Source organism: Anopheles nili, chromosome 3 (genome assembly GCF_943737925.1).
Source record: "Anopheles nili chromosome 3, idAnoNiliSN_F5_01, whole genome shotgun sequence".
Lineage (NCBI taxonomy): Eukaryota > Metazoa > Arthropoda > Insecta > Diptera > Culicidae > Anopheles > Anopheles nili.
In genome coordinates this window covers 62,519,563-62,535,058 of record NC_071292.1, presented here as the reverse complement: position 1 = coordinate 62,535,058, position 15,496 = coordinate 62,519,563, and the positions used below count along the sequence as shown (strand labels likewise).

General features: G+C 48.0%; 1 protein-coding gene across 2 annotated transcripts in view; it reads left to right on the top strand.

The window, feature by feature from the left end:
- Positions 1-15,496, top strand: part of LOC128723626 (protein phosphatase 1 regulatory subunit 12A) — a 55,242-nt gene that overhangs the window by 16,815 nt on the left and 22,931 nt on the right. For both annotated transcript variants that reach the window (XM_053817386.1, XM_053817385.1), the window contains exon 2: positions 15,370-15,482. In XM_053817386.1, coding sequence (XP_053673361.1) covers positions 15,370-15,482 — 113 coding nt within the window. The remainder of the gene's footprint in view (positions 1-15,369; positions 15,483-15,496) is intronic.

The following is a 15,496-nucleotide window of genomic DNA, read 5'->3' as shown; positions in this document are numbered from 1 at the left end:
ATCTCAGTAGCCATTGGGCTATCTTTATCCCGTGGTGTAAAATGTCCCATAAAATATATGTATATATGCCCACCGGGGGCTGGGCTGCACTACTCCGTCGTTGATCCACTCGGTTAGGGGTGTGATTTAAATAAAATAACTTTCGACACGCCACACACAACACCCCCTTAGGCGCGGGCTTTCAAGGCGAGAAGATCAAAGTGGTGCTTTGTATTCCGGGCTGATTTGTCGTGGCTGTCTACCCGAGAGGGTTTTTTGGTTGGCATTTGTCGTTGGCGGGCGTGACTTTTTTTTCCTCCCGTTGTTGGTTTGCTGGTTAAATCACCCATCCGCGATCGACGGAATTGTTATATGGTTGTCAATTTCTGTCGTGTGTTTTTTTTCTGAAGTTTCTTTCGGCAATCGAACGGTCCGCGAAATATGAACCTACCACAAACAACGGTTAGGCGTTATATGTGTTTTTTTACTAATATTTGAGATCGTAAAAGTTAGCTTTGTTTCACCTGCGCACCGGGAAGGAATCGTAAATTGGCGTTAACCTCTACCCTTTTATCCGAGCGTAATAATGAAACATCATTCATGTGGATGCCCGGCCCAGATTTGGAACCAACTCCGTTTCGTTTTCCACCGCAGGTTTCAATATCGGTGGCCATAAATTAATTGATGTCGTAAATATGCCGCCACTGCTCGTTTTCTTGCCGTTTTTTTGCACTCTCACGCTCTTCCGATCAATTTGTCAACATGTACAGCTAAAAACAGGACACGTCGCTTACACCCGAATCGGGTATTATAAACGAAAGTAGTCACAAAATCTATTACCATCACATTGGTCGTCCTTCTCTCGGTTTGGCGAATGTGTCGGAGTGAGATTAGCAAAACCCAACGACACACAGTTCTCCGGATGTGGTTCTGCTTGTCCGTTTCCCTAGCTAGAGAATGGAAATCGTGGGCGATAATAAAAATGAAATTTGACAAGCAGGAAGTAATCATAAGCGCGCTTGGGTATAAAACCTGCAGAATGAATAAGCGAGAGTTGGGTTGGGAGTTTTCAGAAGTACGCCAGTGTCCAGGGAAAGCGGGGGCAGTCATGAAGCGAATGCTGTGGCTTATCGAATCGTGACCAAACCTTGTTGCTTGGTTTGAGATGTCGAGCGAGACACATTTCGTTCCTCCAGCAGAGCCAGTCTGGTAATATTCCTTCTGAGTCTGGGTTGTCGCCATGCCTGGGTCCCGGAAGCGGGCGAAGAAAATGAATTAGTGCAAATTGTGGGGCACGAAATTAATTTGTCCTACCTCGTGTTTCCGTCCTCTCGGCCACGTTGGTGGCCTTTTTCGTGCAGGGGCGGCATGGTTCAAAACCGACCATCCACCAGCGATCGTTTGTTCTTTAAACGATGGTTTTTTCTTTCTTCTCCTTTGTAAGAAGGGTGCTGATTCTCGAAGTGGGATTCTCGGGGCCAATAAGTACAGAAGCTCTTACCGTAGTAGTCCACAACGGTAGAGATGGTCTCACAAACCTCGAGAATGTTCTCAGCTTCCGTTTACATTCGTATCGTTAATTTTGCTAGCACTCTCAGCTAGATGACTTCATTTCATGCTTAAAACCGTGCAATTTATGATGGCTTTATGTTTCGGGCTTGGTTCTAGCTCGTAATTATCTCGCCTGCGATCGCTTAGTGCTGGACAATAATGAAATTGAGCTGATCCTCTGCTCGTAGCCATCATATCATTCGCGATTGTGGCACTGGAACGGACACCCATGGACGTACCGAACAGCAGGAAGACGTCTGGAGGTTATGGGCAGCTTACCACCCAACGATGTAGTATATGAAGTGGACAAGATTCATGGAACAACGACGCACTCGTTCGCGTGAGCGAATTTGGAACATGCGTCATGCGAATGCGCGCGTGGTATTGTTTCGCGTTTCATACGGCTATTATTTCTTCTTTTCGATCATTGTCGTTCGTGGCTAGCAAAACAAACGGCACAAGCCGCCACAGAAATACTTTCACCACTCGCGATGAGGACGGCGATTAGCCGGTTGCACTAATTTTTGTTTTATGCCGTTTTTGTGTCCTTTTTGCTTGCCTTTGCTCAAAAAAAAAAAACACGACGTCCATTTTTTGGCGCCTATAACGATTTTCTTTTTCCAGCTCGCTGAGTACACTCGTGGTGATTGTTGTGCCGTGCCTCGGTGCTTTATGGGTGTTCCGGTTTTCCTGTATTTATCTTCACCTTCAAGTATATACCCAGGGTGATGCGTATCTGTCGCCCCGAATCGCCCAGTTTCTCCTGGGTTGGCTTAAATTTCGGCTCATTTTGCGCGCGCGCTAGGCAATGGACGTTGACCGGTTTTTTTCTCTTCATTTGTGCTGCGAATCATTATTTCGAATCATGGAACCGAAAAATTGGCAACCGTTACTCGTCTGCCAAAGATGGGAAGACTTAATGTCTAAAATGGATGAAGGTTTTTTCTTTCCACTCATACTTTCATGAGCACTTGAGTTGCTTTAGTGCAGTTCATGAGTCAACCTGATCGCTAGCCGCTGTTGCAATGAGTAACTACTGCGTTTTGTTGGAACCACCGCACTTGTGGCACAAAGTCCACTTTTCTTTCTTAAGTGCGCGTTTTATCAATTAATGTTTATTCGCGTCGAAACATCAATCGCCACATCGTAATGTTACACAAAGATCGGACGTCTGGGCTTTGAACGAAAAGATGTTAAATGTCACTGCCCACAACAACGGGTTTGTGGAATTGCGAAATAGCCCGCTCAAGCGAGACATTCCTAAAGATCTTTGTTCTCGTTTCGTCTCCCGATAAAGCGCTGTTTGCTGCCTAGCTTCGATTAATATAGCCGTCTAGCGCTGATTTGTTCGTGCTGGTGTACGCGACTTAGGTCAAGATAGGGGTTGTTATGCTTAATTTCTCGCATTATGATCGATTTCCCTTATCGAGCGCTTGAAGGAATGGCTCACCAATGGGGCAACGATCGACGGCAGGGTGGTATTGTTGGTGCGTTTTGTTGTTTTTGATTTTTTTATTGCTCGAACCAGGGAGCTTTATTGCTCCAATTGATTGGTTTTATAGAACCTCTAAGGGGCTTTTTATGGCTACATCAAACGATCAAACCCGACGGCCTCTCGTTTATTGACTGTGAATCTGATTTGTTGGACACATCGATAGCGAGGATGTCGGAAATGGCGGGCACTAATGTACTACACGGTTGTACACCTTCACGGGAAGTGGCTTTCTTTCGCATTCACGTCAAACGTTGTCCTCGCTCGGGTTGCTTTATTCCACGGGGTTTATCAAAGCATTTTAATATCTGCACAGGGAGGTTCTTATCAGCTAGGAATCATTGCTCCCAGCTGCCTGCCGGCGTGTGTATCGGTCGGCAAGGGTCGTTAGATCATTTTTGTTTGCCATTATTCTAACGAAAACGGGAAGAAGTCACACCATGAAATGCTCTTAATAAACTTCTAAGATGCTGGCGTCTGTCGGTGCTTCTGTTGCAGCTGTTGATAGATGAGAACTCCGAGATGGCGCCTTCGTTAGCGCACGCTTAGACCAATGATTGATGAAACTGTGCCTGCGTTTTCGGAGGAATACCAAATTAAAAATAAAGTCTATGTGGACGTGTTTTTATGGTGCCTTAAATAATGATTCGTAGAACATTTGGATGCACACCAAAAGAGAAAGAAGGGAAAGTCGTCTATATGTTGTGGGGCTTTTATTTAAGTACATTTTAAAGACGCTGAGTATAAATTTTGAGTGTTTTATTTTTTGAAATGATTTTTATGATATTACGCATTAAAATGTACCCCCTCGTAAGATCATTTCAGCAGCCACCTGCTAAATAAGCAAGAGGGTATATCTTTTCTCTTTTTTCCTTCACCCCTGCAAAAACCGCTATTTTTGTCGTCAAAAGATCGGATAAATCCCCACTAAAAGTAGGTTTGCGGTGTTTTCAACACAACTCTTCAGCCAGGACAAAAGCATCCGCATCCCGCGCGCTGACAGGGCAAGCCTCGCGAGATGTATCGAACCGCGCGTCAAATAAGGACGCATTCATTAATCATACAGTCGCCGGGGTGGGATAAAGTACGCCGGTTGACTCGCCTTTGATCGCCACGATAAAGACGGTGGTGGCGGCGATGGCATCACATTACACTCATCGAGTGTCGTCCTACACCCGGTGGAGAGACTCCTCAGTAGCCGGTAGTTCTCCCACGACGATAAATCGCCAGAGGGTCCCCCGTTGGGGTGCATTATCCTTCCCGACAAATTGCCGTCCGTTCGTCCGTCGTCGATGCGTCGATCCTGGAGAACCACAATGTAGCACCCAACAGGCAACGGATTCGGTACACGCCTTGATTAATGATTCCGTGTGCGCACAGCAATATGCCGATCCTCCCTCCCTGTCAACGATTCCGAGTTATCGAAGGAAAGCGCGCGAAATATCTCCACGTACGGTGTGCGTCGTGCGCGTTTATACGCAACCGGTCAGGACGCGCGTAGCAACACGCGGAAGCAAACCTGGTAGTCGCGCGCTTCAAGCCCATGTGTCAACTTTCCCCCTTTTTCGGTTCCAAACCCAAGCATCGTTTTGGTTTGTTGGGTGTTTTTTTTTTCGCTGCGACCCGTTTGACCGATAAAGCGAACCCACCGACGGGGCGTGTGTGATATATGCGCATTTGCGTTTACCACTGTTCGCGTTTCACTCAGACAGGCGAGCTGTCGGTAGATGGAAAATTGAATTGAAACTGAAAAATACGCCACCCCAGCTACGGGCCCGCCCTATCAATAATTCATCAAAACCCCGCCACAACAGTGAGGCCTGTTGTGTTCCGCGATCTGCTAAACGATCCTTTCCCATGATGTGTGTGTCTGCGTGTGTGTAAGGGGAGGGGTGAGGGCTTTAATTCATCCCAAAAAGTCATGCGTAATGTGTTAACACATCGCGATTGGCACGTTGGTGGTTCACATTTCACTTCGTTAAGATGCAATTTTCGACGCTTCGTGTGTGTGTGTGTCCGCTCGCTCGTTGGATGTGTTGCGCGAATGTAACGGGCCAGTTTGGGTTCGCTTTTTTCCCTTCCTCTTTTGCCACCCACCCTTCCCCGACCATGCCGTTTCTTCCGGTTTTTATGTTCGTCTCCTCCGTGCGTTGTGTCTCTCTTTTGCTCGCTAACCGCTCGGTGCAGCTTTCACTTGACTTAGTTTCATTAATAATGAATGAATGAAATAAATAAGTAATGAAGAAATTAGCTTCATCAACGGTCAGTAACCTCCCGGCGGGCACGTCGTTTTCAGCGCTTTAGCCGGTGACGTACGCGCGCGCGCATCGCCAACGAACGCGGGTTGCGTTCAAATTACGAATGCATTTATGCACACACGCAGACATGCGTTCGGGTGAGCGCACAAATAAATGACATCGAGAGATAGCGTTCGTTAATTCGTTCGTCCCACCCCCCATGAACCCCTTCGTAAAAAACGTAAGGGGTGTTAAGGGTGGAAGACAATATGGAGCGCAGGACGTAACGGGGTGCATTTCATTTCCTTTCGTGTGGCCACTGTCACATGCGTGGTGCTTTTCATCGCGATTATGCACCCGAATGGGGCGCGGAAAAGAGGTTTCGCAATTATTTTGAGGTTAATTTTCATGCTCTGATTTGCGAGCACCCTTCCTTTGCACCCCCTTTTTGGCATCATCTCCTCTCCATCACTTACACGACAGCGGCTCCATTTAAGTAGCCGTTGCACCCACGGTCACGGTGATTTCCTTCTCTTTCTCTCTTTCTACTCTCACCGATTGATATGGTTGACCATTTTGTCGATTTTTTTCCTCCCCTAATTAGATACCGTACCACATTCGGAGTAAAAGGTTTCAGTAAAGTGCTCATTTTTTGCACTTTTTGGGGGAAAATCTCGACTTCACCCGATTTGGGAAGGTGATAGGAGACTTTTGGTTGTTTGCAACAACAACAAAAAACTCAGCTCTTCAATTTGCGCTAATTGTCGAGCCAAAATGCCCACGAATCCCACAGACACACACACTGTTTTGATTGGCGGTGCTGATTTATTACAGCACGTGAAAAAGGTGTATTAGCGAAAACGGTTTGCGGCTTTCGTGACTGGCTGTTCTGTGTATGTGCTTTTTTGCCTTTTTTCGCTTTCCTTACGCTCATAATGGAGTTGTCTTATGATTTATGAACGATCCGCGATCATTTCGCGACCCAGTTGTGAGAGCTGAACAAAACAGTGTGAAGGAAAAATCAGACAAATAAAAAACAACCCCACGTACACACACACACTTAAACTCTCCCAACAACTTATCCGAGTGCGCGGGTTTAGCGATAGTTAATCTAATTATTGATACTGTCAAAGCTCCGTTGCTGTGCAGGCTCCTTGACAGCCGGGCCTGTCAAGTTTGCATTTTTTTTTTCTCCTCTCTCTCCTGAGCTCCCCATCCCCGGGACTCCATAGTTCATACGCGCCAGGGAACGCAAGCTGCAGTGCTAGAAGTAGATCCGCTAACTCGCACACGAGGTATCCTTGCTGGTCGTGGCCATGCAGGCACCTGGTGTGCATGGTCGGGTACGCTTCACAACCGGCACCGAGCTTAAATTGATACGCAAGAATTCCAAACAAATCCATCCATCATTAGGACCCCACTGCGGTGTGGAGAAGGGTCCCCCCCCCCTTTTCCTCGTGCGGCTCTAATCGTCAAAGGTCCGAGCCCTCGCACAACACCATCGTTTCACTTTGCCAAATGTGGACTCCGTAGCGAAGGGACCCAGCAAGCCACTACCACTGGTCTGTCAAAGCCGATGCTGCGGTGGGACAGTTGCATTCTGTTGTGAGGGGCAGGAGGGAGGAGGGAAGGGTGATGTGACCGCCACCCTCGCACCACCCACCCGCGGGGGCCGCCTGCCGCCTGAGGTCGATGTCAAACTGTCAAAAGTGTTTATCTTCTCGATAAAAGTCGCGACGGACCCCTCGCGGTTACCGCACACACACAGAACTCGATCTCGCCTGGTAGAGGGGTGCGCTAGGAGGGGTTGAACGGGCTGCACCACCCGTACCACCCCCGGGGGTGTAAGCGATACACATATTTTTGTTGGGTTTCCATCCGTGTGCGCGCGCATGCGAGATGCGAATCGAGCGGCAACGATCACACCACCCGGACGATCACGTCCGATAGCGCGCGGGGTTGGTTTTTGCAAAAAAGAAGGTTGCACAAATTTCCTCCCCCCCCCTCCTCCTCATCCTTGCTCTCTTCCTCTGCACCGCGGACAAACGACGAGAACGAGTGTCAAGTGTGTGCAGCGGTCGAACACAGGGGAGATGGTTTACTTTTTACTCCCGGTTGCACACGACTGACAGAACCAGCAGGAGGAGTTGAGAACAGCTGTATGCTGAACGCATAGAAGTAGAGCTCGTTAAGTTAGCTGGAAGGATGCGAGTGTCGTATGGAAATTGTATTCTGCCGCGATAACCTGCATAATACGATCAATCAAACGCTACTCCGCGATGACACTATGTAAACAAATAGCCGTCAATTATGTGTGCATGTCAAATGGGAATCAACTTTTGCATTCAACTCCTTCACTAGAAAACAGTATTTTGTAGCTCTAAGTTCGTACTGCTGCGTGGATTATGTCTCAATTCCATCGATACAATGTGAACCGCCATTTCGCGAACGAGGGCTTATCTGTTGACGGCTTGTTGCCGTTGCCGTGCGGCTTGTCACTTTCGAGCTGCTGCCGTATCTGTCAGCTGGCTGCTTAACGCAGGCGTGTGGAACTAACACGAAGCAAAGGGACAAGCTGCTACTGTGCGAAAAAATGCGTTGTGACAGAGCGGATCAAGTACGCGTTACCCGTGACTCTCCTTCGCCACTCGCCACTGTTTTTCTTCGTCCGAATCCATATCTGCGGCCGTTTGGTCATAAATCTTCTAATGTGTCCCCAGCAATTGAACTGGAGACTCTCTCTCACTCACTCACTCTCTCTGTATAGAGAAATATATCCGTTCCCTTTAGCGTTGCAACAAAACGGAATGTGTAACCAAGTTTGGGAGTTCTCGCTTTGGAAAAAGCAACAAACAAAAAACCAGACATTTCTCCGGGTGTTTCGCAGGACAAATGGATCTGTTAAGCATGTCTGGCACGTGTGTGTCTGGTTATGGTGCGGTTGCTTTAAGCCGACTGCCCGTCGATATAACCTCCAGGAACCGACAGTCGCTAGCACCGGTAGCTTAAATATAGCCACTTATTGGTCGACAATCGATTGGAACCGATATATGTAACCCCGCTGCCAAGGGAGCTAGCAGATAGGTGCTGCAGGTCAGGCGAAAGGTGCCTAGGGGATGTGAAACAAATTGCACAATTTGCATCCCAGGTGTCTGTCCGCTTCCCAGCAACGGGTGCAGCGCGTGGGTGTTTGCGCACACTGAATGTTAAGCTCCTTAGACCCGCTCAATTGGGTTTCGTTTATATTCGGCTGGTCGTTGCAGATTGGCATTGTGTTGCTGCACTTCTTTTTCTCTCGTATATTATTTCGCATACCTCAACTCGCGACATATTGGCGGTGGCGCTTTTATTTCTCCAAGCTGGAAAAGGATCCCCCTCCCCCTACAAGGACCGTGAGATGTGTGTGTGTGTGTACGTACAAGGACCAGGACGTGATTGAAATGCAGCGGTACGATAGAGAGCTGAAAGGGTGTTCGAATTCGTCGATAAATTTGGTCGCTTTATTGAGCCCGCATTCGAAACGCGGCTCCACACGGATCGATCGACGGGACATTCCAGCTTTCTCGCTTGATATTGTGGTGGCGTTTACGTTTGGCACATTGCACAGAGCGTATCCTTTCGCTGACATGAAGTGCGATTTTTTACGAGCCCGTCAGCGGGCAAAGATATCAATCGTCGATTAACGTGATTCTCGATTATTACTGCGCCGTTGGTGAAGCGTTTTGGATTTACATTTAAAGTGCGTTTACGGCAATTTATGTAGCGATTTCGTTGCTTGTTTTATTCAATCAGTGCCATGTAAATAAAATGTCACCAACGTGGGAGTGAGAGAGAGAGAGAGAGAGAAAGAGAGAGAAAGAAAGAAAGAGAGATGTAGGGTTGTAATGAAACAAAAAAATACGCATCATCGTTAGAGTGAAATGGAGAATATTTGCAGCACCAACTATAACTGCTGCACCCATCATTCTGACCCATATTGCCGGTGGGTGCATCTCTCTGGTGGTAGTGCCTACTGCAACCAACGGTCATTGACCCCGCGCATACCATCATTCTCCTCGTTCTGCCACACCTCCCCCCCTCCCCTCTCTCCCTCTCCTTCCTTCCTGCCACCGCTCAGCGCATCTGCGCTTGTACGTTTGTAAATGAATTCTATTTAGTACGCGCGCGGTACGAATGCAATTGGTGATGATCACATCACGAATCGTTCACTGTGCATAAGGCGGCTTCTAAGTCAACCCTCCCCGTCTTTAGCCACGGGTGGTAGCGTGTGCGAAGAATGAAAGCGCGAAAGAGAGAATGCATTCAAAAATAAAACGGCTAAATGCATCTGCTCGGGTGGGTCCCCGCGATCTCTACACCCAGGGGCGTAAAGCGAATGGCAGTAGTGTAGTATTGGTGCTTTTGCAGCCACTCGTGGGGCGTGCTGGGCTGGAAAAGCATCTGGATGTGGATTTTAATGGCAGAGTCTTGGGCGGTACTTTACCATACTTCCCTCGATTAGCTCGTGGGACATATTCCGCACAGTACGCATGAGGTTGGGTTAGAATGTATTTATTTTTTTTTGGGGGACGAAACAAATATTTCTTGGGCACTCGTGAGCTCCTTCTCTAGCCGAGTAAATCTCCGCCTTCGTGCCTAATCGCCTGCGATACTCAAAGGTTGCTTGTCCGGGTTGTGCATTTTGTGCATTGCGGCTTTCGCAGCAGTGATCGTAAAGAAAGGCCCCCACACCTACGCACACATCCCTTGCCGAGACAGAAACGTTCGCAATATTGGTTCGCGTAATGCTCCAAATTCCGCACAATATGTCCAGCGTTTTGCTGTCAGCCTGGTACCGAGGCCTGCAAGCGTTTCTATATATTTATAGCCCCACCGGTGGGTTGTGCGCGGTAATGGTTGGAGTTTATTTTTATTGTTATAGCCGTTTGATTGTTTGCCTTCTTTGACCATTTGGCTTCCGTGTGAGGTCGCACCCCCCCGACGGTCTAATGTGATGTGATTCAGCTCAGGAGCACTTTCCCGCGTCCCGTGGGCCAAGTTGGGAATCATGGCGGTGGGTTTTAACCACATCTTGGGTAATAATCATGATTCACTTACAGAAGCGGACAAAAAAGTAATTTAAATAACATTAAACGTCGTTGTGGAACGATTTATACGATCCGTTTGCATTATCAAATTACGTGAAGGGTTGACAAATCGCTCGATCACCGTCATTTGATCTTCATCTATTTAGCTGCTCGTTTCGGGCTGAGCTGTGAGTGTATGCAAAATAAAATTATCTCCCGTTGCACTTCATCACGAACATTCGATCAAATGTCCAAATGTTGGCCTGTTGCCAACGTCGAAAACCACCCCCTTAAAATGCATCCCTCTCGAAGGATGCTGCGCTGTGCTTCAACCCCAAATACGACCGGCCATAAATTGGCCACATATGGTTGTGAGCTGTTTAGGGGGTATGGTGAACTTCCGCAAGACAGGCTAATATGCAGCATTTGCATCGTAAATATAACTGCTGCGGGAAAGTTGGCCTACGATGGGGGCGCCCTATAAGCTGCTTCGGGTGGTAACGGGCTCTATTTGTGTCGATTATGACGATGAACGAGAGCGTGGTGGTTGTAAAATTTTTGGCAAACATCAGAACATTCGATCGGCCATGCCTCTGGGCCATGTGTTTCTTCCGAATCGGCTCATTCTGTTCTCCTCTACCAAGCACAATTGAAGATGCTTTAGGGGTTTCATTTTGCCATCCGGCAAGTTGAAGTTGAAGGCAAAACAACGACGACAAAAAGAAACCCGAACCAATAATTTGTCGATTAATCAATTGGCTACCGTTTAACTATTTATGGTTGCGCGCGTATCGGCTGGCATCCCCCGACGGTGGTTGCTGTTTGATTTTTCTTTTTTTTTGCGGCAACCCGTTGTTGCTGCTCTCCCAACCAAAAAAAAAACAAAACAAAAAAATACCCGGTCGGCACAATCCGTGTCGCATAAATCGTCTCTCTCCACCCGATCGAACGACTTCTCAAGAGACGAACAGAAGGCACCGGTGGCACCAATTCACATAGTGCCTACCATCACAGACACCCGGGGCCACTTGTAGGTGGAAATAAGACCCACCTTCGGCGAGAGAAACGACCATCGAACGAGATATTGGTCCTGCACTTCACCAGCCACTGACTGCTGCTGCAGTCGGGCGGCGCTGAAAAGAGCTTCTGGTACTTTGTGTCAGATTTAAGCCTACCAAACTGTCGCTAATCGATAATAAATCCCCTTTTTACCGCGGGACGAAACCGCGGGGCACGATGCTCGTCACGTGCAAGAGCAAGACAGCAAATGCCAACCAGAAGGAGCACGATGCGATCGGAAACGATCCGCGAAACGATCCGAGGGAGAGCTTTCGATTGCCGCCAATATAAACCCAGAAGCGTTGCTAATCTTTTTATGCCTGCCCAGTTTAGTGGCGTGTTTTTTGTTGTTGTTTCGTTGTTGTTGCTGTTGTTTGTACGTGTAGATCACTTCTCAGGCGCGTCTCGGTTTTGGGGTGGTGAAGGTGGTGCATTCTCTCGCTCTCTCTTTCTCTCTCTCGATCGTACTTCTGCAGACACGTATTACTTGTGTTGCTTTGAACCGCCCATTTGCTGTATGCGCAACTTGTGGCTGCAGGGCAGGTCCCTGTCGTTTGGTTGAAGAACCCAACCCCCACCCTGTTCTGTAAAAGCTTCCATCTGGTGTACGATCCAAGGGACAGGCAAAATAAAAAAAAAACAAACCCTCACGAGTCGTTGCCGTCACCGGGCTGGAATAAGGGTGCGCAACTTGAGAAGGTGCTTTTTCGAGTGAGCCTACCGCTCTGCAGACCTCTAAAGCCTACAATTTATGACAGGTCCCAGGCGCGTCGTGGTTTGAAGGCAAACCGATGATGGGCCAACGTCACCAGCAAGCGCGCCCAACGTCGTCCTGTTGTTCGCTCGTGTCCAGTCGCTGTTGGCACACAGAAAAAGCATAAAAAGGAGCTTGTAAACAAAAAGGAAAAATGGAAGATGTTATGTAGTGGTTGTGGGGCTTTTTTTTCTTGCCACATTTTATGACACACGCATGAAAGACGCGCATATTCGCGCCTCTTGTTATGATTGTAGGCGCGCGAAGTGCTTTTCTTTTCACGCGGTTGGTTTCCCCCTGTTGCGTTCGATCCGTGCGCAACCTGTCTGTCCTCTGGGGGCTTTTCTTTTCTTTTTCCACCATGCTTCTTTCCCTATCTTCCTGTTTTGTGTGGCTCTGTGCCAGGTTGTCTGCTTATCATCATGCCTAGCGGGGGCCGATAGTTTATTTGATTTAGATCCATGGCGGACAGCTTGCTGGAGGGAGGAGGGAAGATGTGGAGAAGGAGAGACGCTTTTTCACGTTTTGTCGTGTTTCGCTTTCGATTTTTACACTCCTCCTTTTCCCATCCCCTGACCCTCTGTCGCTACGATACGTTACGCACCGTTATGCAGCTTTACGCGAGAACGCGTTGGTTTCTTTTTCTTTTTTTCCCTTCAATTTTGCCCCATTCGGTGATGGGTTTTGATTCATTCTGTGCGTGCAGCTCGACGTTTCTCGCTTCACCATCCCCCTTTTCAGCCAGGTTTAGCGGTCTAATCCAGCGGCAGCATTCGTGGCGCTTGCGGAGAAGCAAAGTGTCAAGGGTGGGGATGATGCTGCGCGTAAAGGGGTGGCATTTAGAGCCGAGAAGGGCAGCAGAGATGCGAACGAGGGTGGTAGGGGTTCGGTAGGTTACAGTTTCGCGCCGTGTGCAGTCACCGAAGACGTGAGAAAATTTCGTACGCAACAAAAACAGCAACTGTATCATAAAACAGCGCAGTGGCTTCACGCTAACGAAGGTGCCCCACGAGAGCTGTACGGTGGGGTGGTTGGAGGTTGCAAGGGTTCCTGCCTGCAGCCCTAAGAACCAACAGCGTTATCGTTCGCGATTGGCTAACTCCGTGTGCACTTATTATTGCAGTAAATCGCCCCGGCCAACGGGTGGGCTCCCCTATCCGCAAAAGGGCCTGCCAGATTAATTGTATTCCCGTCATCGTCACTCGGTCGCACAAGATCGTTCTTGCCGTTTGGTTCGTGCGTTCAATTGCACCCTTTACGCCTAGACAAGACAGGGCCCTCAAGGGAGCATGAAACAAAATTGTTCATCGTTGCGTTCGGTTGCAGGAGCAGCCAGCCAAGCCTGGACGGGGAAAATTAAGTCTTTAAGCAACACCTGTGCTCGGCAGGGTGCCTTGGAGGGGCTTTTGAGAGACAACGAAGGGTCACGTATGTACCGCTAGAATCACATCATGATCGCGGAATGGAAGGAGGTTGCGACTAGGTGGTGAATGATTGCCCCTAGCTTGAGACCAACCCGAATTCCCACCTCAGGGACCAAACGTTGCTGGGTGAGAGAGAGAGAAGAGAAATAAAAGAAACGTAATCGGAATGGCAATTTCCCGCGGGAATCAGAATGGCGATGTCGGAATGCAACAAGTGTAGGAGTTTTTTGTGCACCCTTTTTCTATGGGTTTGTTGCATCTTGTGTTGCTGTATTTTTATGATTTCAACTACAAGAAACAACTTTTCCGTTCCGGCACATGGATCATTGCAGCCTAAGTGTTTTTAACCTCGTTTCAATCCGTCCAATTCGAATTTTATACACGGGAGAGGCCATGTCCTTGCAATACCTTAAAATATGATGAAAGAGGTGGTTTTTTTATTGCACGAGGTATGGTGTGTTTTTATAGAACGAACGTTTATTTTTTCTGTGTCGCCTTCCCTTTCAAAAGAACATGCGTACTTTTTGAAACATCGAATTTCCCTCCACTTAAATGGCGGCTATAAAAACGTTGTTTGTTCCTAATTCCTCATGTGGACCTTTTTTAGAAAGTCTGGACTACAGATCTTTTTTGCGGCTCTCCTGCCCGTACGTGCAAGTCGTCGAATTAATCGATCGTTCGTTCATAGCACGATCCTGCTTGGGCGCGCGGATCACAACCGTAAGCAAATCCCGGTGGCAGAAGAGCGTTACCGAGCACTAATAATATTGGACCCGTGCTGTGCCGGCTACCGCCGGCGACCACCGTGTTACGAAGGATTGACGTCAGAGGTTTTCCAAGGTTTTTCCCGCCTTCTCACAACCCAACGGCATCCTGCGTCCCACGAGCTCGCGCGTGCGTGTTCTTCTTTGCGGTTGGTCCTCTGGCTATTTTAGCATGCCTCGCGTGGTGTGGTTGAAGTCTGCTGGTTTCCCGTTTGGCCGCGTTGCCTGCTCTCGATATTGGATTTACGAGCCGGCCTTGGTTCGCGATTAGGACGCCTGCTCGCTTAAGATCATCCTGTGGAATCGGGTGGACCGTTTTGAGTAGCGGTTGGTGTTTTTGGGGTGGTTCATAAAAAGAGCTTACATGTGCTCATCCTCTTACCTCACGACATCCGGTTGCCAGAATAACCGTGGGCCGGGTGGATTCGGGTCGATGTGGAAATCCATAATTTTCCCCGCATGAAAATTACAATTAACCTTGACGAAATTCGCTTGGCACCCGTTTCGGGGGACGTCCGTCAGCGTGGCCAACTGAAAGGGAAGGCGCGTATGCAGGAAAACAACCGAAACGACCGCCAGCCGGTTGCCATATATTGCAGATAGCGATGTTGAATGCTCCTTATTTTTTCATATTCATTTTTAACTTTCACAGATCGTCCGGTATGGGGGAAATGCTTTCAAAGAAGAGTAGATGCTTTTTATGTATCCTAAAGGGAGGGTGAGAGAGTTTTTCGAAGGAAATTGTCTATCTCACAGACTGTAAAACCTTTGGTCGTTTTGCTGCGGTTTGGGTACCATTGGGGTGGAGAAAGAATATTTATAGAACACTACGTTCATAATTTTCCAATTTAGCTGGTCGCCTGCAATAATCTACATTCATGGCGGTACTCGGAAAAGGTCATGAGTTGTTTTTTTGTTGCATATCAAATGAAGACCGTGAAAATAATGATGATTTTCGCAAAATCTGTTCCATCTCTACAAGATGTCCATATACTAGGTGACTAATAAATGATCTTCGTTTTTCTATATTTTTTTCTAATTAGGCCTGCATAGATGATAATCTGGATATGGTGGAGTTTCTAGTACAGAAAGGCGCCGACGTCAACCGAAAGGACAACGAAGGATGGACACCACTCCACGCAACAGCCTCATGCGGGTTAGTAGCAAGGA